General features: G+C 43.2%; 1 protein-coding gene across 1 annotated transcript in view; it reads left to right on the forward strand.

The window, feature by feature from the left end:
- CPQ (carboxypeptidase Q) overlaps positions 1-27,129 on the forward strand; it is a 355,408-nt gene that overhangs the window by 144,709 nt on the left and 183,570 nt on the right. Inside the window, exon 5 of the mRNA XM_042464939.1 lies at positions 11,975-12,086. Coding sequence (XP_042320873.1) covers positions 11,975-12,086 — 112 coding nt within the window. The remainder of the gene's footprint in view (positions 1-11,974; positions 12,087-27,129) is intronic.

The raw sequence follows: 27,129 nt of genomic DNA on the forward strand, positions 1-27,129 counted from the left end.
CATTTTTATTGTACCATGATTTCCTGTGTGAAAGTTCAGTTGTGTTTTTATGCTGATTTTGAGTGGTCAGTGACAGTGGTATCACTAGCTATGGCGTCGCCTGCTGCAGAGGGTGTCACCTGAGAAGGGTGTGCACCCCTCCTGCACTGAAGGGGGAAGAGGGTCCAATTGGGTGTGTCACATCCTCTGGGGTGTCACCTGGTGTGGTCAGCACTCCCTGCATCCCCCTAGTTATGCCGCTGGTCAGTGGGCATGCTGTGGATGTGACTTCGGTGCCCTTTACTTACCAGTGATTGGAGAGAAAGAGAGGGACGGAAGGAATGCTCATTGCTCCCCCCCCCCCCTCCCCTTTTTTTTAGCTGAGTAACCCAGTTCCTACGTCTCTCTCTCTCTCACACACACACACACACACCTGGAAATGTAAGCAGGAAAGAGTTTTACAGTTAAAACAGCATTTATTTCTTTATTCTGTCTGCTCCTGACTGAGCAGACTTCATTAATTCCTGGCAGATTAATCTCTACTTTAACTGATGGCTTTTATCTGTCAGTAATTAATCAGGTCTTTTCTAAATCAGGAAGTTCTCTCCCCCTACAAAGAAAAAAAAGCCTTTTTGAACATAAGACTACTTTTAATTTATATTTCTGAGGGGATCTCTCTCTCTGTGCATGTTCTATGTGTGCGCGTGTACACACACATGCACCAAACTAGGAAAAGAGTTGGTACTGAGTGGCCAGTGGCATGTGCAGTGCGTGTTAAGGTTTTAATGTGTACAATGGCTGTAATGCTGGAAAGATTATGAAGATGTAATAGGGAAGAGAGCAGTCCAGATTGCATAGAGTTTTTGAAATCAACACTATTTTAGTGGGAGAAGAGCCTAGGGCCCAAAATCAATTTTATTTGTTTAGAATAATAGAATCAGAAGGGGCCTCATGGGCAGGATCTCCAGCTACAGCATCCTCAGCAGATAGTTGTCCAGCCAGTTTTTGAACACATCCAAAGAAAGAGACCCCACCACCTCTCTAGGCAGTGAGTTCCATTGCCAAACCACTTTGACCATCATTAAGTTTTTAAAAATTTTCAATTGAAATCTACCCTCATGTAACTTAAAACCATTAGATCTAGTTCTACCTTGAGAGGCAGTAGAAAATAAGCCTGAACCCTCCTCTTTATGGCAGACCTTGAGGTATTTGCAGAGTGCAATCTTCCCACCCCTCAAGCTTCTCTTCATCAAGCTGAACATGCCCAGATCCTCATATGATTTATTCTATTATCATATCTCTTATCATTCTCATTGCCAATGAATACCATGTGCTCTAGGCTGTATTTCAGAGGAAGGGATTGACAAAACCACCTCTGACTATTCCTTGCCTAAGAAAACTGTATGAAATTCATGGAGTTGGCATAAGTCAACAGGTGACTTGAAGTCTCTCTCTCTCTCTCTCTCACACACACACACACAGAGAACAAGAGGAGGGAAGAGAAGAGGCAGCAGTGCTGGTAGAAAGAGGTTCTGTACAGGTGTAGTGAAGTACAAATCTGGGCATACAGAATAGAAGACCTGGGACTTTGGAATCTGCCATTTCCCACCCTTTCAGCTCACCTGTTCCCTCTCAGCTTGGCTGCAATCTCCATAGTAACTGGAGTGTAAAAGGATTTTACCAGTAAAGATGGGGTTTTTTTTTATCAGCTGCTCCTGTTGTGGTCAAAAGTTTTTACAAAAAGACATTCTCTTAGTAAACCTCTACATGTGGTTTTACATCAACAGTACCACCTGTACTTTTGGACTCTTGGTAGGGGTATTGTAATGGCTTGGTGAGAGCCCCTGCTTCAAAATCAACCAGTATATCATTGCACAAAGGGGTGATGGCAACTACTCACTCACCACCACGATAGCCTCTTTGCCCTCCTCATTTCACAGGCCACCCATTTGCCAAGAAGAGAGATAGTATATATGAAGTGAGGCTGGAGGCATAAGCATCTGTCCTTAGCTGCCTCTGATTGTTCCTGGAGGTATTCTTCTAGCCAGGCCAGCAGTTTAATAGAACAGATACAGCTGAAACAAAGTGGAAGGATCAACAGTTGCAGCCCTGTCAGATCAGGTGTCCTGAGAAGCACCAGAGTCAAAAGTATTGGAGCTCTCTTTCCTAGGGCTCTAATAATATTTCATCAAGAATCAGTTCAAAGAAACATGTGGTCTTCAACCCCCTGGCTGACTGGAAAAGTGGCCCCTGACCCCACTGTAGTTGCTTGCCCTTTGACTTGTTTCAAAGTGGGCAAGCACCTAAGAATGTACACCTCAAACCCACAGAGGCTGACCAGGGAAAAGCCAGGTCAGTCTCAAATAGGAATGTGATTACAACTTGTTGCTGCCCATTAAAAATAGGGAATTTGGATTTTCTCAATGCTCAGTTAAAATATTTATAAACTCTGAAGTCTGGCACCTGTTTGACCAAGGTGTGAGAATTTGCAGATACTTCATTTGTTAAAAAAAAAAGTAATGGGACAGGTACTCAGTGGGAAATTGAATGTTCAGGACTCCCCCCCTCACTTAAATAATAAAATAATAAAAGTAACAATGCCTTAGCCATTCATTTTAATAATATGAGTTTCAGTCAAGATAATTTGAAATACTCCACTGGGTTACAGAAGAGGAGGGGAGGGGGAAGAAGGAAGGAAGGAAGGAAGGAATTCAATTCTTAAGGCACCTTGTTTTGCTGCGTGAGGAAGCTGAAGCCGACAAACCGCATGGCTTCCTCGCACAGCAAAAAAAACCTGCAAAAAGTTAGCTCTTTTTGCGGCATCATAATGATGCCGCAAATAAGCGTTCGTCACGTCAAAATGGCAGTGCCCATCTGTACAGGGAACCACCATTTTGATGCCCTCGTGAGGGGTGAGGGACGTCTGGAAGCATCACCCCTTGCACGTGATGAGGGTGCCCTGTAGTGCCCATCTGTCCAGCAGCAAAGTTAAAAACAGGCCATCCTTCTGTTAGACACCGTGGAAGGTAAAGTCAGCTGAGTGTTTTATGACCCTCTCCAGTCACCACCAAAAGATACATTATAGCTTCAGATCTGATGCTTTGTATTTCATGTGCACCTGACATTGTACATAAGCATACACAGCTACTGTAGGAATACCTAGATAACTCATTTTAATTGTGTTATTCTCAATCAAAACAATTTGAATTACTCCATCGGGCTGCAGAGGGGAAAGGGAGAGTGAATTTTATTCTAAAGATAAACACAGAATATCATTCCTTGTTAGACAGTGTAAATGGAGTTTTATGGTTTATACCACTAATTGTAAGAAGAGTTAGGGATGGAAAGATAGCTGAGTGTTGTATAACCCTCATTCTTCAGAAGCTTGTTAGGAATGGTTCAGCTTCTCTATGAGGAGTGACCAAACTGAAATATCTCTCTCTTCTGTAGAGCAAGAAGAGTAATAACATTTCCTGCCCCTTCAAGTGATGGGAAGAATAAAGGGGGAAATTTACTTCACTAGTCCCAAGGTGACACCAGTGTATCCAGAGAAGCAGAAGTGTAATGCAAACAGTCCTTCACACCAAGAGATATAAGAAGCTGAGGAAATTGCAATGCACAAAGTCATCAGCACGTGTTGAAAGCATTATTCACAGCGCCTGAATGATCCTGGATGAGCTAATTTAGAGCCAGCAGAAACTTACCGTAGTCCACCTGGTCTCATTAATCCAGCATAGTTTATTTATGGCAGAGGAAAGCATTTCTGGTCTCCCCGTTTGAACTGTTGACATATGACAGGGCACAGAAATTTAATTTACTCCTCTAAATCTATAGGTGGTGCCTGGGATGGACCAGGCTCTCAATGGGGCTGCAAGCTGCCTTGGCTCCAGTTGGGACTCATCCTCTTGGCACTCCTCTTCTCCTTTTTCATCCATGGAGACCTCCTCCAGATAAGGTACAAAACCCCTGCTGTTAAGGAACATATTATTTTTACCAGCTAATTTAGTAAAAAAATTAAAGGACTGGGACATCAGTGATCAATTAATGATAATTGCAACTAATTAGGAGCTGTTAACCTACTGCAATAAAGATAAATAAAACAGAGATGATGATTGATTCAAGTGTAATCCAAGGTACTTTACGATGTGAAGACTTGCAGTCTTTTTTTAAATCAAACTTTAAAACATCTTTCTTTTCCAAATTATGTATTCATATTTTATAGATTATTAAAGTTTTACAATGTTAAGTTATTTCCGTCTTCTTTTGAGAAAAAGGATGGGGTGGTCTTATGGAGGCTGAGCACCCTCCCTCCTGTGCCATCTCCATCTTCTTCTCCTGAGGAAAAGGACGGGGTAGCCCAATGGATGCTGAGTGCGCTCACCCACATACCATACCTTCTCCTCTGGAGGAGAAGGAAGAGGCAGCCCAACAGAGGCAGAGCAGTCTCTGCCCCATGCCTTCACATCCTTCTCCTTCAGAAGAGAAGGATGGGGAAGCCTGGAGACTGAGCTGACATAGCCTGAGTGTGCTACCCTCAGAAGCCCTGCCCTCAGAGCACCCCCCCCCCCAAACTGGGTGACACCAAATGCTGGGATGCCACTGACTAAAGATGTTATGGAATAATTCAGTTTTGGCCATCCAATGGATGCTCAGATCCACCTGAGAAGGACCTCTGCAGTTGTGATGCTGCTACAGATAAAGTTCTCACTAGCCTAGCCTCTTGGATTGATGGGACATGCAATAGGGCCCTTTTTTGGTACATCCTTTGAATGTTTGGAGAAGGCTGACTTTGCAAATGAATTCGAAGCCAGGAGATCTTTCATTCTGATGGAAGTCATTTTGGGAAAGATCAGAGTACAATGACTGTTAAGGAAATTATCATAGCAGATTAAAAACCAGTTTAAGGAAAGCATATAGATTATTATGTAAGCAAATTGCTCTGTGTTGAAATGTTATGATGCCTTACACATACTTGTATATATATATATACACACCCAGCCCTAACAGTGGATATCAGAGTATAAGAATAAATGTGGTGTGGGAAATTGCTTTTGAAAGAGTTGGGGCATCCTGACTTTGACAAAGAAAACACTCACTGATGTTGTTGTACATATGTGAGTAGGAGCATAAAGAATTCCTATGCTTGGTTTTTCTTGTTTTTTGTTTTATTCAATGCAGCTTGTCCTGGTGAGAATACAGCATATGACTGACAAGTGCTTGATATTCGTCATAGTGCTAGCTTGCCAGGAAATTGAATTAGTCACTGAGCATTTGAAATGTACCCAGCATTTAATTTATCTTCTGCTATTATCCTTGATAAGGATTCAGAGGCAGAAAGGCAGTCATTTAGCTGTGAAACTGTAGTAAACCTGAGACTCACATGGTTATGTTGCTTGGAAATAGCTCTAATCCCTAAATACCCTTTTGTAACAGGCAAAACATGATCCTCAGTGCACATGTTAGTGATTCCTTGGTATATGAAATATAAATAAAATGTAACTCAGAACTGGATAAGCTCAGTTGTCTTTTCAGAGCATGGTCATATGCACATATTTATTCTAGATGCCAACAAGCTAGTTTCAGCTTATGGCAACTTTAGGAATGAGAGACCTATAAAAATTCCTTTATTAGCAGCCCTGCTCTGCTCTTACAAACTAAGGGTCATAGAATCAGGTTGTGGTTTCCTTATTTACATATAATGTAGTTTCTTCTTTTCCTCCTATCTTCAACTCTATCTCATGATATGTTCAAAGTATGATAGCCTCCCCTTAGTCTTTTGGCTTCTAGTGAGAGTTCAGGCTTGATTTGCTGTCAGACCCATTTATTTGCCTTTTTGACAAAGGCGATCGCCTGACTCACTGGGCTGGGCCTGTTGCTGGGGATGGCGAAGGGCAGCTCTGAGTGGGGGTCCTCCTTCTCTCAGCCTGGCGGCGGCGCAGACAAATTAGGCTCCATGTGGCTGTGGAGCCGGTGGTGCTTCAGTCTGGCGGCAGGATTCCAACTCCCAGGTGTACTGGGAGCAGAAGCGCCGCAGTGGCCGCGTCACTTGACTCCAACTCCCAGGTGCCCCAGGACCGTAAGTGACCCACGATTGGGTGGTGGCAGGGCTGCATGCTTTCTAAGGGGCAACATAGGTCTCAGATCTGAAGGGTGTGGTTTCCTATGCTGAGGAGCACTGGATCGGGAGTCCAAAGGGGACCTAGGAGTGCTGAGGGAGTAGTGGTGTCGCCAATGCGGGGGCGACATCGATTCAGTGTTCCCTGGTGACGAGGGGTAGAGATGCACATATGCGCACAACCCGCACCCGAGGTGGTGGTCACCCAATAAGCTGGTTAACCCTCTGTCATCCCAAAGTCTGGCCATGACCAGGCAATTCAGTTCTTTGACCAACACAGATTGGTGAATGCCAGATCCAAACCTTATGCTTTTCAGGCCAACCCTCTCGCTTGGTGTATTTAATAAAGTTGTGGCCTTTTTTCTGCCAATTGGGTGTCCATTGTCGTTATTGCACCTTCCCCTTACCTCAGCAAATATGCTCCTCCCCAATCACATTTCAAAAGAGCTGATCTTATTCTCTCAGTTTTCTCCACTGTCCATCTTTCACACCAATCTGTACAAATTGGAAGTACTAGGAGCTAGATGATCCTGACTTTGGTTTTCAATGATATATCTTTATAGTTGAGACCTTACTACTTCTTTCATAGCTACCCTTCTAAGTCTTATAAATATTTATATGGAATTTGTATTGAATGCATGATTTCAACAGTATTATTGCCTTTATTGAAAGAAGTGTGAGCATATATATCTGAAAAGGACCCTTTGCACATTATCTAAGCCAACACGAGACAATTTTGCTGTCTAAGAAGAAGATTGGAACTGCTCCCCCATGTGGTCATTCCAAGTGGTAGAAAAACGATAGCCTAGTTGGGGTATTTTACTTTGGCAGAATGTGGAAAAGTTGTTTCTTTGCTATTAGATTACTTCCTAGTGAAATAGAACCTGTTTATTGGCCATGTTGGCAATGGGAGTTGTTGTCCAAAGAAGTAACTCTCTGAGTAAATATTTTGCTTTGAAAAGCTGGTGACCCTATTGCTGAGCACCATACCTGAGATGTGACAGAGCTAACAATCATTCTTTCATTAGAATACATGCCTTGCCAGCAACAAGCTCCTGATTCTGTTAAAACAGCACCACCTCTTGTTTTTTACAACAATTTCACCCACGACAGTTACCAAGGAGACACCCACAGGTTGGACCCTATTCCTGCCAGAGGTTTGACACCAAGAATGCTCCCATACAATCTGGTGTTCCAGGAAAAGAAGTCATAAAACCAAGTGTGGATTAACCACCCTCATAGCAATGGATCCAACAAACTGTCTTGCCCATTCACCTGTGTTTCAAGATGTCTATTTTTAAATGGTATAATATATATTTTCAAGCCATGGATGGTTGAATCTGTGGATAGCGAATCCATGGGTATTGAGGCCGACTGTAATTTGAATCAGTTGATGTGTTCTAGTCTCTATAGTAGCAGAAAACAAGCTTGCTTCATCTTCTACATAACATCCCTCCAGTTATTTAAATATGAGTATCGTGTCACCTCTAATCTTTAATTCTCCAAGTTAAACATACCCAGCTACCTCAACTGTTCTTCATAGGGGTTGCCTTTTACTATCTTGGTCACCCTTGTCTGAACATATTCTAGCTTATCAATATTCCTCTTGAACTGTGGTTCCCAAATATGGACACAGTATTTCCGGTGATGAAATACACAGTATTTCCGGTGACCAAAGCAGAAAAGTGTGGTATTATCAATCTTCATCTGGACATTACACTCCTGTTGATGCAGTCTAGCATTGCATTGGTTTTAGGTACTGTACACATATATGTAAAAATTAACAGTGTGAGAAATGGTTCTTGAATGTGAAATCTAAGAGTTATAAGTGCCTGACTTTTAAAAGGTCCCAGATTCATTTTCTGGTATCTCCAGTTAAAAGGATCAAGTTAGTGATAGGGGACAGGGGATGTAAGAAATAGGTCTGCAGATTTGAGACCCTGGAGAGCTGAAGTAGCAAATACTTTTGGGGAGCACAGTTGCCAGAAAAAGCCCCAGTCAACATGATACCTGGTGTGGGATTCTGGGAACTGAAGTCCCAAAAGTAACTTTTTCAGGGTCTGTGGAGAAAATATTACTAAGCTGGATGGGAAAAAATAGTCTGATCTGGTAAAAGACAGTTTCTTCTGTTTCCCCCCCTCTGCCACTTGAACCCTAACCTGAATGTAACATCCTGCAATTTGTGAGTACACTTTTATGATAGCAATTTTTAATCCCATGACAGATTACACCACTTTATGATTCAAAGTTGCCTGCTGCTGTAATGCGACGTCTTTCACAGGAACAAAAAGTAATTCTCTGTCAGACTTTCTCACATAGCTATGGTTGCCAGGGAACATCACACTGTATTAGCAAGGTAGTCTTTCACTGCTACAGAAAAGCCATTGCTTCTAGTGCAAATTCAGTTTTCCAATTCATTTATAAAGTAACCTATAATTCACTTCCAGGCATAGGTACACTTTCTAAGTCCAGTGTTTGATGAAAACACCTCAACCAATTTACAGTCATGCCAACAGAGATTGTTTTGATGGTTAACATCTAACTCAGTTCCCTCGCCATCTGTTTTAAAATGTGTACAGATGAATCTGTGATATCCTATGGTGAACAAGATTCATTGTCATTTTCTTTTTCTTTCTTTTTCTTGTCACCTTGTGCTGAGTATGTGAGCTCCTTGTAAATTCTTAGCTTTGAGAGCCAAATATGTTTGGATTTCTTGCTGATTGATGTGGAGGAGCGTACACTGGAAGTTCTAGTCCAAAATAACTTTCCAAAAACTGCCTGTGGTCTTTCAGATGTTGCTAGATTATAATTCCCATAAGTAATGAGAGATGGTGGGAATAGTAGTCCATGGAAATCTGGAGCAAATGTGCCAACATTTCACAGGTGAAAACTGGTAGACATGTGAGCAAGCAACATCAGAGTTATTAATGAGGAAGAACACCCAAGATAGGAGATAATGCAGCAGTTCACATTTGCCTGAGCCTACTGGGAAAAGCAAGATTCCTCTCTTCTCCTGCTTCTCCCCACTGAATTAATTGCGTGAAACCTACTCTTAAACTCTGTTTGTAGCAATAGAAATAAATCAAGGACAGAGGGATAAAGTGGGAGGAAGACAGAGAAACTTGCACATTTTGAAAGCAGCTCAAAAAGTGTTACTACAGGGAATTAATTAGGAAAGTCCCTGAAAACTGCAACAATTGTAGGGTATGCTGGAGGGCCAGAGGTTCTTTGTTTTCTGTTTATTGAAATGCTCAGTACAGGGAACAAATGCTATTAAAAAGTGTTTAAAATATTTTAAGGCTAGATATTTAGTATAAAATGGGGCAAAGAACTTGGTTTTAAATAGTAAGAAAGGAAAAGGAATAGCTGCAATTAGACTCTCAGTTTTGGAGACTTACAAACATGGGTTGGTCCAGAATCTTAGTATTTGACATCTTTCACAAAACAAGATGAAAATGATTGGCTGTGTGTATCTATTCATGTTGTATAGAGATATTTAATCCAGTGATTTGCAATGTCAATTGCAAATGCTGATATGCAGGAAGTTTTCCCAAGAAGTTCGTCTATGATTTCCCAGATGTTGTCATTACCAATCCTCAAATCTTGAGCCAACATGATATATACAGAACCTAAAACAACATTCGCAATTTCTGTCTGTTCCCTGTAGTTTTGTACATAAATATGTGTGGAAATATGTGAGACTGGCAGTGGGTTTGCAGGACAGGTAAGATAAAGTGGAACTGATAATGATGTGACTTGTTATGCCTGTATGTGGTCTCTGGACATGGAGGCAGCCCCCTTTCAAGTTGCTATGATTGTGAAAATTTCAGTATTCATTATAGTGTGACACTTGAGTGCTGGGCTGAGGCCAGGGAGATCAAGGCTCAACTCCCCAGTGAGCCATGACTCTCATTGGATGACTGTGATGGGGATTATGCAGCGTTCCAGATGTTGTTGGATTGCAAGTCCCAGCAGCACTAGCCACAACAACCAGTAGTGAGGTATGATGAGAGCAGCAGTCCAACAAAAACTAAAGGGCTGCATGGATCTCACTCATAGCTTAGGCCCATCATTGCCTCTTAATTTAAGCTACCTCCGAAGACATCATCTTGAGCTCAACTAGAAGATAGATGTGATTTGAATGTAACAGATATCAAATAGGGCGAAATCTGGAGATGCTGGTTCATACATCTAGTGCTCTGTGCAATCTCTAATATACTCAGGTATAAGGCACCAGATCCTGTCTGATATTTGAAACTAAGCTGGGTCAGCCCTGGTCAGTACTTGGATGGGAGACCACCAGTGAATCCTAGGTGTTGTAAGCTATATTTCAGAGGAAGTAACTAGCAAAACCAGAGTATTTCTTGCCTAAGAAAACCCTATGAAATTCAACAGGCGATTTGAAAATTTGTGTGCATGGATGCACGCATGCACGCACGCACACACACACACACACACACACACTCCTATACTTGCATAGGAGCCAGTAAGTACCTAAACTGTATAATGTGTGAAAATAACTGCAAGCTGCACAAAGCAGGATTGATCATAGTTTGATGACATTGGTTTTGATGATGGGACTGAATTTGGAGAAGTTAATAAGGGAGAAGTAATAACCATATATACACTGTTACAGTGTTTCACGGCAGGTTGATCTATTTTAAAAGTCAAAATTTCCATTAAAGAATTGCTTCTTGATGACTTTTAACAGCAGCAAATAAATCTAGTTTTAGCTAGACAGTAAACAGCTGGACTTCTGAGAAGGGCAAATATGTCTTTGGAGCCTTGTAAGAAAAAAAATATATCAAAGGAGACTTTAAGCGCGGGGGGGGGGGGGGGGTGGGGAAAGGGGACTCCTTTTCCTACTGCTTCTCCCCCCCAGAATTACAGACTTATCGAGATATTTTTATTTTTTAAAACTGGGCTTTGTCATACACATTTGTCTGTAATATGTAGTTCTGCCTTCAGTGACACCCCCCCCCAAACAATATCATTATTTCACATGATATCCACAGCACAGATGACCTGCCATATTGGCAGGCTAGCCATCCATGAAAATTGTCCAAAGATCATCCTACTCCGTTATTGTCAATGATGCCATGTGCCCGTGGCCCTGCCGACATGGGTATATACAGATCACTACCCATTGACTATAATGGGGGTTGAGCATACACATTTTTTCCCATCCTGGAGACCAGAATTAGACTCTCACGGATGGGAAGGGCATGCTGTATTTAAAATCTAGTAACAAAATTGACTGATGTACTCTTGTGGTTATGTGTCTCGGGGTTAAATCCAGGCACTTGACCATCCAAACATAAATACATATAATGGTTGGAATTTAGTATGGGACTTATGTCTACATAAATGGATGTAGGTTTGTGGCAAATAGAATCAATCACTTTTGCAATGTAAATATTCAACAAAAGGGCGCTGTGATGCTATTTCATAGGGGCACTAGCAAAGAGAACACTGTGCATTGGGCAGTCCAGATGATACTCTGGACAATGGTTAGATACTACCAGTGTGCATTGGTAGAGCCTGGTGCACACTGGGACGCTGGCTATAGATTGCTAATGCACATTAGTAGAGCCTGATTGGGACACTCTTTCTGTTTCCTTGATAACACATCTTTTCAGTTCACCTGGAGGCTTCTACAAGCTAAGTGTGCATAAAGTTACAAAATGTAGATCATGATATAGAATTGTGGCCTATATAATTCCTGTTGTGACAAAACTAAAAGTTGTACCATCTTTCATTACTACAAAAAAGTCAATGTGCTATCATGATTAAGACATCAAAAATGAAATCTACTGAAAGATTTAACACATAGTTTAAATTCAGCTTTCATGTAAATATGTATTCTTTATTATATTTTAGGTTGTTCTGGTGAGTGGACATCTGGACAGCTGGGATGTGGGGCAGGGAGCCATGGATGACGGTGGTGGAGCATTTGTATCATGGGAAGCATTATCACTCATTAAGGATCTTGGTAAATACTTACTTTCAAATAATATAGCTAATAAGAAACTATATTGCTGCATTTTAAAAAATAAAAAAGCAACTTTGATTATTTTGCTCGATCCCTGGCCATTTGGAATGCAATTATTTCTCAGTTTCCGTCTAATGGTTGCTTTTTCTGTGGTAACCCTGTAGTGCTATTTGTACCATTGTCTTGGGGTCTATGGCCCTAACTTTTAAAATGAATATGGCACTTACAATTAGAAACTTTGCAAAGATTTTTATTTGTAAAGTAGGTAACAAAAAAACAGCAATACAAATTGGATAGTGCACATCTCTGGTCTCAATGGACCAACAAGGCACCAATGCAATTGTTACTTGAAGAAAATCCCTCAAATTCTCTTCACTCCTCAGATTCAGTCCTAGAATCTTCTCTTACACAGTTCAGTACACAAACCCTTGGTAAACTACATAGCCCTAAAATAAAATGTGGGACATTATCACATGGGGCAAAATTGGAAGTTTAAAGTGGGGCCAATGCAGGGTCATCCAGGATTTAGTGACAAATTCGCAGCTGCTTTTCACATGACGCTGCATGCAATCAGAAGAGAATCCAGGGAGAGTGTGAGATCCATCAGGAAATAAGTAAATTCGCAAAACTACCGGATTTACGTTTCCATTTTTTTTTTTTTTTTGGGCGAATGGACTCCCTTCACTTAATGCCAGCCATGTAGAAAGCAAGCCTCAGATGACTTCATTTCCCAGAGTGCCTTGCCAAAGAGGGAGAATGCTCTGGTCCGTTAAAGGGATACACACACATTTCTCTCTTTAGGCTCCCTGGCTGCTTTTCCTTCTCTAATTAAGGGTACATCTGCTGGGAGAAGGCAGAGGGAGGATGCTTTGGAAATCCTCCTGGACAGGGCATACCTTTGAAAAGGAGGGCATGGAATCTGGCAGGCTTATGGAACCAGCCTCCTTTCTCTCTCTCTTGTGTGTGTGAGTCTTTGTGTGTGGTTTTAGGAGTTTGCAAAGGGCAACTCCATTCTACCTTTCTCTGAAATACCTTTTGGAGCTTCTGTGGCAAAGAGGATTCCCCCCTCCCCCCGTATCCCCTCCCCTCCCAGGAGCATGTGGGTATGTGCACTTGTGGAAATGACACTTTGGAGCATGCTCAGAGAAGGTATTTCTAAGCAGGAAATGAGGGTTTGTTTGTCGCCTTTTGATAGCCAAATTCACATTGGGCCCACTTTAATGTGCTTTTAACCTGTTGTTGTGCTCTGTGTGTGATAACCAAGAGCAAATGGGCTTGCTTTTCTGAGATGCCACCACTTTAACCATTTTTGGGATGGAAGCACATAGGACTTATGTGTGATAAAGTCCATAGAGACAAAGGCCGAGGTCCTAGGTGGGAAGACATAGCATTAAAATTATATCCAGATGGAATGAGGTAAGACTGAAAAGTAGCTGTGTTAGTCTCTTGCAGAATAAAAGGAGGAAGGGAAGGGGAGAAAAAGAGGAACGTGGCAGCACCTTTAGAGACAAACTGGTTTTTATTTTTGGATGAACATTTGTGGTTATAAACCCACTTTTTCAGATGCAGTACAGCGTGATATTAAGGCCTCAGGTATACAGCATATTTATACATTTGTGGGAGTTAGATAGAATGTAATAGGATCCAGAAAGATGCAAATCATGTTACTAAATTTTCAAAGGACTGGGTAGGGTGATACAGGTCTTTCAGATCTTTACAGTGGTCAGTGCTAATGTGTGAAATCAATAAATCTGCGTAGCAAATGTCAGTTTCTCAGGGTTCAAAACTCTGAGAAAATTCCTTTTGCTATATGTGCAGTACCAAGGGATCTTGTGTTACTATATGCAATGTGCCAAGAAGCCATTTTTTTGTTCCTACCTCTGCTAACAGACTGGAATTTGTGAATATTTTCTATTTCTGGGTTTCCTTTGTAATTTCCTTGTTCAAGGACCACAACCTGTAAATTCCTTACCGTATGTCCTTGAAGGTTGAAACATTTTGCATTTTCTGGGTACTGGAATTTCTTATGTCACATTTTTGTCCATTTATCCTCTTGTGTAGAGACTGTCCTGTTTGTCCAATGAAGAGTGTAGCAGGGCATTGCTGGCATAGGATGATGTATATTATATTGGAGGAAGAGCAAGTAAATGCACCTCACACTGAAGGAAGAGCAACTCAATCAGATGTGGAATTCTGGGTCCTCAATACAGTTTTATGGAAGGAGGCCTGTGAGATCTCAAACAACTGTGGCAGTGGCTGGCAACAGAGACCCAGAGGGGATCAGCCCATTCTTGTCTCAGCTGGCTAGAGGAGGAAGAATAGCAGCAGCTGTCACTGTTATTGCTGTCCTTCTACCTCAGTGGCCACCCAGTTCTTCGCCAACTTCTCTGCCTCTGAGGCAATTCCAGACAATCTCATGGCTGCCCTAGATCGTCTACCGTCCAGTGTTTCACAGATGAAAACCAGGACATGTGTCTTCACTGATGAAAACCAGGACATGAAAACTTCAATGTATAGTCAAAGTGACAAGGGTTCTTGATGAAGAACACACAAGCTATGAACAGCTGCAGCAGTTTGCTTTTGTGTTAGCCTACTGGGAAGGCCAAAACTCCATCCCTTCTTTCCTCACTGCTGAGTTAGATGAGTCCAACATACATTTGCAGTTTTAACACAATTTCCACCAACTGAAGTAAGCAAGGACAAAAGCAGGAAAGTTGTAGGAAGGGAGAGAACCTGGTACACTTTAAATGCAGCTTTAAAAATCTGGCAACTGAGAATTAATCAGGACTGTCCCTGAAAAATCAGGTCAGTTTGGTGGTATGAATGTGGTTGCTGTAGGGCAAACAATGCAGGATAGAGCAGCCCCTGGTTATGGTTCAAAATGTGAAGTTCAGGATGGTGGTGGGTGCTGGTTGTCGGGTACTGGTTATGTGTTTCCTCTCCCCACAATGACTCAAGGCACCTTGAGGGGACAATTCAACTTCAGGGGCCTGAAAAATCTTTCACTGGGGCCCAAACCCAGTTTCAGCTGCCTGGTGAGGGCTGCTCTCTCCTATTGGTATGAGACTGTTGCTGACAGACTACTTTAGCAAATGCATAGTGCTCTTTAAAAAAAATGATACCTGTATATTTGGGCCAGTGTGCTCTGGGGATCTCTGCAGGATAAATGACTAAAAGCTGAGAGTGGACATTAATGGGGATTCACAATTATTCCTGATTACAGGAGTCAGAATACAATGACTAATCTGAATATGTGCTGGAGCATTAAATCTGAAGACTAATCAGTTGACAGAATGCCACATTTCAGTTCAGGGAATATCCAAATGGAAGACAATTGCTTTCCATATCAAACAAAACAGTCAATGAATTGTAGTCAAATTTGTTAACAATTTCCAGGTCTACATTATCTCAGTTGCATTGTGCTCTTAACCATCCATTTGTGTGCAGCCCTAGGGGTGTAGTAGATATATGCCAGAGGAAGAGCTTGGAAATGCTACCTTTTTGTACTGTGCTTTTCAGAATCTCCCAGTGTTGCCTGGAGAGCTCTGGAAACTGTGATCCCCCAAAGTAACTTTTCAAGCTCAGTGTCCAAGAAGATTGCACTGCTTCTACTCTATTTTTTCACTGTTACTACTAAAGTACTGTACTAGAAATACCTGCTACAGCAGATGGAGTGTGGGTGTATTTATTTTTTTAAAAAAATATGCTTCATAATACCTGTAAGTTTAACAGCTTTAACTTAAAATAAAATCTGCTTCTGAATTTTGCATCATATTTTTAGCATGTCTTTTATTTAGCATGCATTCCTTAATATGATCAAAAGCAGATGAGGAGTGGGAATCACACAACCTATGGGCTATGCGTGATGCTCCCAAACCCATTGTACCAGTGAAAAACATAGGGGATCACAAGAGTTCTGGGACACCCTCTGAATATCCACAGAAGTCAACATGCAATTTGAAATGGCATCCACAATTATCACAAAATGGAACCCATGGCATGCAGGCATGCAGCCCTCTTGATGTAACAGCCAAAATAATAATAATAATAATAATAATAATAATCATCATCATCATCATCATCATCATCATCAAGTGGCTTGCTCTCTTGGCTTCAGAGTGCACCCACCCACCCATAAAGAAAATGTTTGTGAAAGCGGTAGTGAAGTCACTGTTGCATGGGCAATCCTTAAGGACAATTGTTTTCACTGTGGAATTCTTCATCTGCAAAGGCTATGTTCTAACTTGCTTGCCAAATGAAAATTCTTTTTAGATAGTGTAAGCTAGTTAGGCCTGATCACTCCTAACTGGCAGGACTTTGAAGCTATGTGTAATCTCTTTACCTACGTCGGTGTCAGACTGTGCATCCTAGCCTAGCAGCAAGCCATCTGTTAACTTTGATTCTTGGTTCTGCTGTATTGGTTGTAAGCTTGTTTCTAGATCTGCTCACCTTAACCTCTCCTTGCATGTTGTTTAGTGCCTGTAACACCGTTTCTTCTATCTTTTCATGTGCACCAGCCTACTCTCCCTGTCTCGTATCATCTTCCAAATCCATGCATTGAATGTTTCTGCTGTTATGTAGACAGAACTGGCACCTAATGCCTTTTCTATAGTCCTAGGACAATTTGAAAGACTGTATGATCCTGTCCCTATGTTCAGATCTTTGGCTGGGTTTTCTTTCAGTCCACCCACCATCACATGCACATTTGGTGATGACATGGGAGACAGTCCCTCTCAGTGCTTATCCTTGGCTGTGGAACACTCTCCCGTGGGAGATTTGGTTAGCCAATTCTCTGCTTCCAGGGAAGGGGATTGTAGGGAGCCCCTTCTGTTTGGAAAAGCACCGGACTGTGCTTTTCTACTGGATCGTGCCATACCGCACGTGGAAAATGACCACATCTATCATGGTTACTAAACAGGAAAACTGTATTATTGCAATGGAAATGGAGTAGAAAACCAGCAATCATGACCATGTTACTATGACAAATGGCTAAGTTTTTTGTCAACTATAAGGAGCTACTGGAACATGTAAATATATAATGTGCAGTGAGACTGAAGCTCTAAACAACATGTTTCTTTAAAAAGCATGATCCAGTGAATGGGATTACTGTATGTTGGTTCTGCATTAATTAGTATAAACCATATTTTATTCAAGATGTTCTTTCCTTAAAAAAAAAAATCAAAACTTGGTTTCATTAAATATCTAGAGAAGCTTTTGCAAAACATTCTCTTACTATACACTGTTTCTTCCACTAATAATACTTCGGGCGTGCTTCAGTAGTTCTCTCAAATTGGGTGGTAGCTGTACAGGTGAATGATTTATCAATGAGTCTTTTACTCCTTTGCATGACTTTTCAGTTTAACAGACCACAAGGTGAAAGCAGATGAATCTTGCCCTTTGGGAAAGTTTTGTGACTGGTGCTGCAAGACTAATTTAATGTTTTTATATCTTAAACTAACTATCTGAAGCATTTTAATGAAAATTATTGTAGCACAAGGCAACTGTTAAAGCCAGGGGTGGTCAAATTGTAGCCTATGGGCCAAATACGGGCTGTGGGACCTGATTTAGCAGGTTCTCGAGCCTCCCAAAATCACCCCAGATCCATTTTTCTTTTTAAAATTATTTGGTGATTTTCTAACCAAAACTGGTCAAAAACAGCTTGAAACTACAGCATGGGGGTGTGTCGTATGCATGCCAGCTGCCCCCACACAGCATACCCAGCTACATGGCAGGGAGCATCATGGTGCTCCATTGGTGCAGCATTTAAATGGTGCTCCATTGGTGCAGCCAAAGGAGCTCCAAAAAGCACCGAAAGCTACCGCTGTGGTGACTAGGGCGACCTTTCCACAGCATGAAAAGAAGCTGCATTTTGCAGCTTCTATTTGCACTGAAGAAAGGCTGGATTGGGGCACAGTGTGTAGTTGCCATGACTTCTATCCGGTGAGGAAAGGAGTGGCTGAAGGCCGTCCCAAAGGGAGGGGGGGGGTCTGTTAAGCCCCAAAGAGAACAGTGCTGAAATAGTCACAGAGAATTTCAGATCTTTACTGTGAATAGCCTTGGTTATACAGTCATCCATAAAGAAATAAATTATGTGGAGGTGGGTCAGGAGCAGATATACTGAGCTCCCCATCTCCCAAATCCATTTGTTTATCCTAAACTGTGAACAAAGCTTACAGGAACACACCTTTTATGTGCCCAGTCTTTAGTCACAAGGTTCAGATGTACTTATAAAGAGTGGGGGATATGTTGATACTCCTATAGTTAAGGTGCTGTGTGGATGGCCAACTCAGATGTCTTCCTAGTGCCTCACTCTCTTAGGAAGGGCATGGACATAGTCCCCCAGAGAGAAAGAAATGAGAGAGAGTGGGGCTATAACAAGATCTGACAAAGCCTTTAAGAATGTTCACGTCACTCAGGGGCCATTCAGACTACCTTTTACCCTGGATCAGAACCCGGATTAACCACAGGAAGTTCATATTCGCCCCAAATCTCCCACAAGCAAATCTGCAACTTGCACACCCATTGAGGGGCAAATGCCCCTTAGCGCGGTTCTTTTGAAAGCAGAGTAAAAGCTGTATCATTTGGGGAAAAACCGGGTCTGGCGAATATGAACTTGTCCCTGATCATGATCGGGTTAAGTTCAGGGGAGGGATTTAGGCCAGAGGGAGGGCAGAGGGCAGAACATTCCTCCCCTTCATTGGAGAAGGAGGAGGAGGAGAAGGGAGGAGCCGGGGGAAAGAAGGGTGCCATGGAGGGCAGCATCTGGAGAAGGAGGAGAAGGAAGGAGCCAGAGGAAGGATGGAAAGGGCAATTGGGGGTAACAGAGCAAGAGGAGGAGGAGGAGGAAGGAGCCGGAGGAATAATGGAAAGGGCGATCGCGGATAACTGAGCAAGAGGAGGAGGAGGAAGTTGCTGGAGGAAGGGTGCCAAAGGGCAATTGGGGGTAATGGAGCAAGAGGAGGAGGAGGAAGGAGCCTTGAAAGGGTGCCAAGGGAAATCGGGGTAACGGAGTAGGAGCAAGAGAAGGAGGAGAAGGAAAGAGCCTTGAAGAAAGGGTGCCAAGTGACAGAGGAGGAGGAGGAGGAGGATGAAGGAGCCGGGGGAAAGAAGGGGCCATGAAAGGCAATTGGGGTAACAGAGCAGGAGGAGGAGAAGGAAAGAGCAGGATGAAGGGTCAAGTTCAAGGGAGGGAATTAGGTCAGAAGGAGGGCACAGAATGGAACAAGCTTCCCTCTCGCACCAGGCAGCTTTCTCTCTCTCTCTTTATTTTTTATTTTTCATAGACTATGTGCATGCTTTTTGCTATAGGTAGATACATATATATAGATAGAATGTGTGTCTGCTTGTGCTACTTTCCCTTTCATTTCCTTGTTCCCAGCACGGAACTTTGCAATAGACTTTTTTTCTAAATTATTTTTATATGCAAATGCTACAATGTGAATGTTACAAATGTTTCTCTTTCAATTTGGCAAATTGATACAGAATGCTTTTGCTACTGTATGTTTCTGTAAGGAATTCTGGGGTGGATTGCAGAGATGCCATTTTGTGTGAGGAAATAATAATTATTATTATTGTATGTGTATGAGGCATTCTGGGGTCGCAAGGAGGAAGGATGCAGAGATTGCATTAGATTGCATTTTAGGGTTGAAAACAGAGGCAGGGGGAAGATCCATAATCTGTAGTGACCCAAATACACACAACACACACACACACCTGGAGATTTTTAAATTTGACAAAATATGTACATACTGCATTACTGCCGCCTTTTTTTTTTTTTTTAAATGAGGGGGGAAGCAAACTTACGATTGCCCAATGGCTGTAGGAAATGTCACCTTGATGAAAGCGGAACTGAATTTGATTGACAGCAAAGGCGTCTTCATTTTAAACCGGTTCCGCAAATGAGAACTCTCCGCAAGAGCAGCAATGGCATTCAGGGTTAAATTACCCTGATTGAGGTAAATTATTAGTGGGCACTTGCTTCCGGAGGGATTCGGGAGGGGGCACCTGATTCTGCCCAGTTCCATCCAGCGCAAATAGGTGAGTCAGAATGGGGCCTCAGTTATAACTCTTTAATACCACTTTGACTGTTGAGGCTCCACATGCTAGAATATTGTGGTTTGAAGGTTAGTGAGGCCTTAGATCTCTCTAGCACATTTCATTACAGTATAGCATTAGAGCTCCTTGGCAAAAAAAATCTAAGTCCTTCATTAAAACAAACCCCAAGATTCCATATGATGGAGCCACGGCTGTTAATATGGTATCAAAGTGGACTGTGGACATCACCACCCCAGCTGTTTCTGCAGAGGAATCCTCTTGCTATCATTTTGCCACATGATGCCGGGAAGAGCTTTTTTTTTTTAAGGATTTTTTTCTGGTAGCTGAACTGCTATCCCGCCAATCCACAACCTATGCAAAGTATTCATCCTGATGCATAAAAGAGCCCACCCTGTGCACCTAGGAAGGATTATATTAGAATGATATCCAGCAAATAACCAAAGTTACGTGGTTATTTGGATATCCAGCAAATAGCCAGAGTAACCAAAGAGGTTATTCTGTGAACTCATTTTGCTTGCCCTTGGATGCAGAGGCTAGACAGAATGTATAAAAGACTTTAGTCTGCTGTCTGTTATTCAAACCAGTGGCATGTTTCTTTAACCACCCTGTGTCTGATCACCCTCCCTTTTAGGTCTCGCAGGGGTGGTCCAAAGAAAGCATCCTTTGAATTTGGGTTGCAAAGCCCATTGCTAACAGACCCCTAATTATCCAGATCATGGTGTCTTTGGCCATACTATGGGAGGGTGGTGATGCCAACTCAGTGTTGGGCACGTCTCCTAAAGGGCAAAGCAGATGTCCTGTACTGGGGCCCATCTTGGAGGGTCCAGCAAATATACATGAAACTCTTTGAACCCAAGAACCATGTGTTCTTTTATATTGACATTGTTTGCTTGAGGAACTAGGCTTCTTTCTGAGCTCAGGCTGGCCACTGGCCTAGTTTCTTTCTCACCCAAGTGGACACCTGTGCGTTGAGTGAGTTCTTTTGGAAACAGCGGTGCATGAATGCTGTCTGGGCAAAAAGTCAGCTGCACAGGGTTTTTCTTTTAATTCTTATTCAAACCACACTCCTCATGTTGCTTACAGGCTCGGCCAGAGGGTGTTCCCTTTCCCTTTACCACCCTTGCTTTCAGGAGACATCAGAAGAAACCAGGCACTGAATCTGGGCTGCAGTTCCAATTCCAATTCTTTAATTACAGAGATGGAATCTTTATTTCAAGGACTACAGTTCAGGAGATTAATAGTTGCTGGACAGATCGTATGTATCTTTAGAGGCCCCTTTCTTGGCAACTAGGTCAGGGTACACTAACCAACCATATCACAGTGCATCTTTAGTTTAACATCTACAACATAGTCATGAGAGAGGAGTGTGACTTATGGATAAAGTCTCTCTCTCCTTGATGGTTTAGCCTCTAGACTTTCTTCTGCTTATCTTCAGATGTGCATGTTTTTCATTTCACTCTGTTAGTCAATTAGGGCTAATGGACTATTTTTCTTTGCATCAAAGCTCCTCCATTCCCAGACAAAGCTCCTCCATTCCCAGAGCCCACCCAACTCATTTTGCTGCCTGAGGAGAAATACAAGATGTTGCTCATACAGAGCTTAGTGGTAATTTGTTACTTGTAACAAGTATTTTGGTAGCTAGTTACTTGTTGAAACTTGACCAGTGTGACTTTTTCTGGCTGTAATTGCTAGAGCTATAAGTCACTGCTCTTTAGAATATGGGACCACCCGACTTACCAGGTTGGTCTTGTTGCTGCAGGGGAAGAGCCAGCTTCCGTGGGGGTCCGGCAGCAGCGGGAGGCCTGCCTGGTGGCCCACGGCCTCTGCCAAGGCTCCTGCCCGGCGCTGGGTACACAGTCCCGGCAGCCGGCGCGGCGGCGCTTCACGTCCATGTGGCGTGGACTACAGCTCCCAGACTCCTCTCGGAGCTGGGGTGGAGCGCTGCGCTGCTGGGCCACTTATGGGCTGGGAGACTACAACTCCCAGCCTCTCTTGCGAAGGGGGAAGTGGCCCCGATTGGTGGATCGTGGGAGCTGCTGCCCTTGATTGGCCGAGTGGCTGGATAGGGGGTGGGCCCACCTGATTTCTCGGCCATTCATTGGCTGGGAGGCCTATTTAGGCCTGTGTTGCACCAGCAATCGGTGCCATTTTTGCCGGCACCCCACCTACCCTCCCTTGTTTTGCTTGTACTTCTTGTCACAACTTGGCAGTGGCATAGGTCTCGGATCTAATGGGTGTGGTTTCCTGTGGTGCAGAGCACTGGATCGGGAGTCCCACCAGGACCTGGGGGTTCTGAGGGGTAGCGATGTCTCCAGTGTGGGGGCAACATCAATTCAGCGTCCCCTGGTGACATGGTGTGAAGATGCGCTTATGCGCATAGCCGGCTCTTTAAGTGGGGGCACACTTTAGGCCAGTTACCCCTCTGTCATCCCGAAGCCTGGCCAAGATCAGGCATTTCGGTTCATCGACCAACACAGTTTGGTGGCTGTCAGATCCAGACCTCATGCTTTCAGGCCAACCCTCTTGTTTTCACTGTTGCTGTATTTAATAAAGTTGTGGCCTTTTCTTGCAAATTGGTTGTCTTTGTGTTATTTGCACCCCTTCCCTTCTTCAGCAAAACATCTTGTTACTGGGCATGTTTTGACTAGGGATGTAAAGAATATTCTCCAAAATTCGAAAATTAGTAGAAATATGTCTAATTCGAAAATTTCGAAAGCATTTTATAGAGAAGAAATTCTGATCACTTCTTGATCATGAGTAAGAATTTTGATTTTTAATCATTTCCAAATGAAGAGAAGAGAAGAAACTTTCAGCTGACAAATTCGACCTACAGGATTTGGATATTTTGCGTAAGAAAAGCTACCATTCATCCTGGGTTTTACCAGAGGCTATTTCCTTTGTTAGGGTGATTCCCCCCCATATCTTTGCTCACTCAAACAGCTTTACTTTGAAAAACAAAAGAGAACAAAAGAGGAGGCATTTTGTGTGTTGGTGGTAGATAAGACATTCTGCCCTTTATGGCATGCTCTTTTTGGATGCATCACACACTCTTATTCGTGGATATTTTGAACTCTCCTTGCTATATATATATATATATATATATATATATATTAAAATGCAAAATAAAAGTAGGTTTGCCTTAGCATCACCTTGAGAGAGCTGGAGAGAGGTGTGTCATGCCCTGCCTCTGAGGCTGAGAGAATGTACACTCTCCTTGCCAATTATTATTATTATTATTATTATTATTGTATGACCTTAGCATCACCATGGGAGAAGTGCAGAGTTGGTCATGCCCTGCCTCTGAGGCTGAGAGAGTGTGAACCTCACAAAAGAGATGAAGGGGCAGGGTGGGGTGCAATGGCAAGAATTCTGCCATGATGGATAAAACCTAGCATTCAAAGGGATTCCAAGAGGTCATCCAACCCCCCCTCTTCTACCATGAAGGAATACCTAGGAGTTGGTGTTGAAGCTGAGAGCATGTGACTTGCCCAAGGTCAGTCAGTGAATTTCTATGGTGAACTGGGAGGCTAGAGTCCTGATCCCAGCTCAGCCATGTAAATCCCCAGGGTGACATTGGGTAAGTCACACTCTCTCATTCATGGATATTCTGCACTCTCCTTGCCTATTATTATTATTATTATTATTATTATTATTATTATTATTATTATTATTGCATGACCTTAGCATCACCATGGGAGAGGTACAGAGTTGGTGTTGAAGCTGAGAGCATGTGACTTGCCCAAGGTCAGGCAGTGAATTTCTATGGAGAACTGGGAGGCTAGAGTCCTGATCCCAGCTCAGCCATGTAAATCCACAGGGTGACATTGGGTAAGTCACACTCTCTCATTCATGGATATTCTGCACTCTCCTTGCCTATTATTATTATTATTATTATTATTATATGACCTTAGCATCACCATGGGAGAGGTGCAGAGTTGGAGTTGAAGCTGAGAGCATGTGACTTGCCCAAGGTCAGCTAGTGAATTTCTATGGTGAACTGGGAGGCTAGAGTCCTGATCCCAGCTCAGCCATGTAAATCCCCAGGGTGGCATTGGGTAAGTCACACTCTCTCACTCATGGATATTCTGCACTCTCCTTGCCTATTATTATTATTATTATTATTATTGCATGACCTTGGCATCACCATGGGAGAGGTGCAGAGTTGGATCCCATGTATTCCTTCATAGCAGAAGGGGGTTGGACTGGATGGTCCTTGAGGGTCCCCTCAACTCTACCATTTCTTCTTAGGGCTTCAATCACAGTTTATTTGAGACTGGGCTCCCCCCCCCCCTTTTGTGTGTGTGCCTTCAGCTTTTTTAAAGCATAGGAATGTTCTTTAAACCTCTGCCAAACTTCCTTTTGACATGGTAATTGAGTTTGAAATGCAAAGTAATTAGCATAATTATTCGACTTGTCTTTTATTGTCATTCGAGAAATCTGTGAAAAATATTTCGCTAGCTGCTGAAAGGGAGAGAAGAAATCACCCTTTGAAAGGGGGACTTGTGGAACAAATATCTTTTAAAGAAATTCTCCTCAAGTTCTCAATGAACCAGAAGAAAAACATGGGTTTCTCAAATCACTGGTTTTGACTTATTCTGAGCAGTGGGATGGGGAAAGAGAAAAGATTACATGAGTTTCTGCCCATATGATCCTTCTGGGGGTATTGAGGGTGATGAAGAGTAAAAACTAAGCTAGTGAAGAGAAATGGATCCTGAAACAAGGGAGAGAAACAGAGGAGGAGGAGACATGTTGAAAACTTGTCTAGGGCACTACAGACTCAGATTATTTGGATTTTTTTAATCACAAATTTTTGAACGTTACTCTGTCTTTTCTGCCTTCCTGTCCAAATAAAGGGGACTGCTGCCACTGCTAGAAATGGAAAGGGAGAGCAAGTCAGTGTGAGTATATGGGGGGGGGGGGGGGGGTGGAAGGATGAATCTTGCCAGGCTGGCTGCTCCAAACAGCAGGATAGGGCATGCTTTTGACTAGATAGGCTGGTGTGAGCTATGTTGGAAAGTTTATAAGATGAGAGGGTGTATTTCTGTATGCCTGATGCATGGGATTTAAAGGAATTGTATGGGGAAAGACTCACATGGGTGCAGTGTAGCAAATCATATGACTTCTGCTGTCAGCTGTACTAAACACATGCTTGGGGCAAGCATACAGAAGCAGTCACTTAATCCTGTAGTTGTCATGGCCAGCCAAGAGCAGGACTCGGAGGATGAGTCTACTCCAGAGCAAGGGGTAATTGAGGCTGCACCTGGTGTTAATTCTGCTCTGCCAGAGCCCAGCCCTGGTCTCCCAGCCCCAGAGGAGGAAGTTCAGTCAGGTCCTAGTGCTGATGGGATTCCTCTGGTGGTTCAGCAGCCTAGTGGTGACTCTGGGGAGGAACCAGGCCTGGAGGTTCCCTCCTTTAGGCAACGCAGGGCTGAGAGTGCTGGCAGATGCAGGTCCAGGAGGATTGCTGAGAGACAATTGGCAAACAAACCTCAGCTGGCACCAAGGAGGGAATCTCCTACTTAACCACCTGTGAGATGCTAACTCGGTGCCAGAGTTATTGCATGATCCTTTGGTGTGACTGCTACCTGCACTGGCTCTGTGTATCTTGACTCCTTGTTGCCTTGACTCCTGACCTTGGAATGAGCTAGACTCTTGCTACCTTCTGGCTGACCTGACCTTGAACTGGACTGAATATCGTGATCTCTGTATTCCTGACTTTGGCTTTCGGCTTGCTCTCTCGCTCATTCCTTGCAAGGTTTGTGGACTGTTTCCAGCTGCATAGCTAATTACCTTGCTGAGCCATCCTTATTGGTGTGTGTTTGTTTGTGTTGGATGCAGTCCAGGACAGTAGTAGAAGTCATGTGGTCCACTACACTGCACCTGTGTGACTTGGGATAGAAAGTCCAGGCAAGATATTTCAGTCAAAGTTATGATTACTAGACATGGAGTCAATCAGAGAGCATTACCTTGTACTCTACAGTAGTTAGTAACAAGCAGAGATACATTCTGGACTATATCAACAAGAACTAATCACTTGTTGGGTGATCAAAGTAGTGAAAGTGACTAGTTCCTTTTTTTTAAATAAAGTAACATTCCACACTCTCTAGGCCCATCTCCATTCCATGAAGAGAAGTCAAGTAAACCAAAGCTGACTAAATTTGGTCACTACCAAGTACATTGGCATTACTAGTAGGGTAGAAACTGTACCAATGACACTCCAGAAGGGGATGTCCATCTGGTGGGCTGGTACACCCTGTGTGGGGCTGGTGTGGCAGCTTGTTGTGTGTGAATGGGTGTCATGTCCCTTTCTTGCTTGCCCAGCAGCTGTGTAAGACCCAAAATGGGGAAACAGTGCCTTCCATTTGCAGTCTGGCACGGCCAAATCCCAAGTGGCTGTCAGAGGACAGCACACCACGCCAGCGGCACCTGCTGTTCAGTGGGGGGGGGGGGGAGATGCCTTTCATTTGGAGTCTGACACGGATGTTCTCAGGAGCAGCTACACTGGATCCCAAGTGGCCATCAGCGGCCAGCTGTGCCCTCCTCAAGCAGCAAGCAGCAGTACTCACACTGGGTGGCACCATGCACATGGACACCACTGACTAAGTAGAGAATTGTATCTACTATGCAATACCAAATATGGAGCTCAGATATTAAAACAGATGCAGGAAGAGGAGGCTTGAAGGGGGAACAGGAAATGAGGCAGAAAAGTCATTCACAGTGTATATGTCAGGTTGGGAGAGGACAGTAGGCCTAATAACATCTCTGTAAAAGAAAAATATCTTGATGTAACTAAGGCCCATTATAGACTGCCCAAAAGGGGCGGTCTTGGGCTGCTGTCGGTTGCAGCGCAGAGGAGTTGCAGCAGCCAAACCGCGCGACTCCTCCACACTGTAAAGAAGGAGCATGAAAATCACACTCCTTCCGGCAACCCGGAAGAGACGCCGCAAGTGCCAAAGCACGCACTCGTGGTGTCACTTCCGGGCTGCGA

This window comes from Sceloporus undulatus, chromosome 4 (assembly GCF_019175285.1).
Source record: "Sceloporus undulatus isolate JIND9_A2432 ecotype Alabama chromosome 4, SceUnd_v1.1, whole genome shotgun sequence".
In the NCBI taxonomy this organism is placed as follows: Eukaryota; Metazoa; Chordata; class Lepidosauria; order Squamata; family Phrynosomatidae; genus Sceloporus; species Sceloporus undulatus.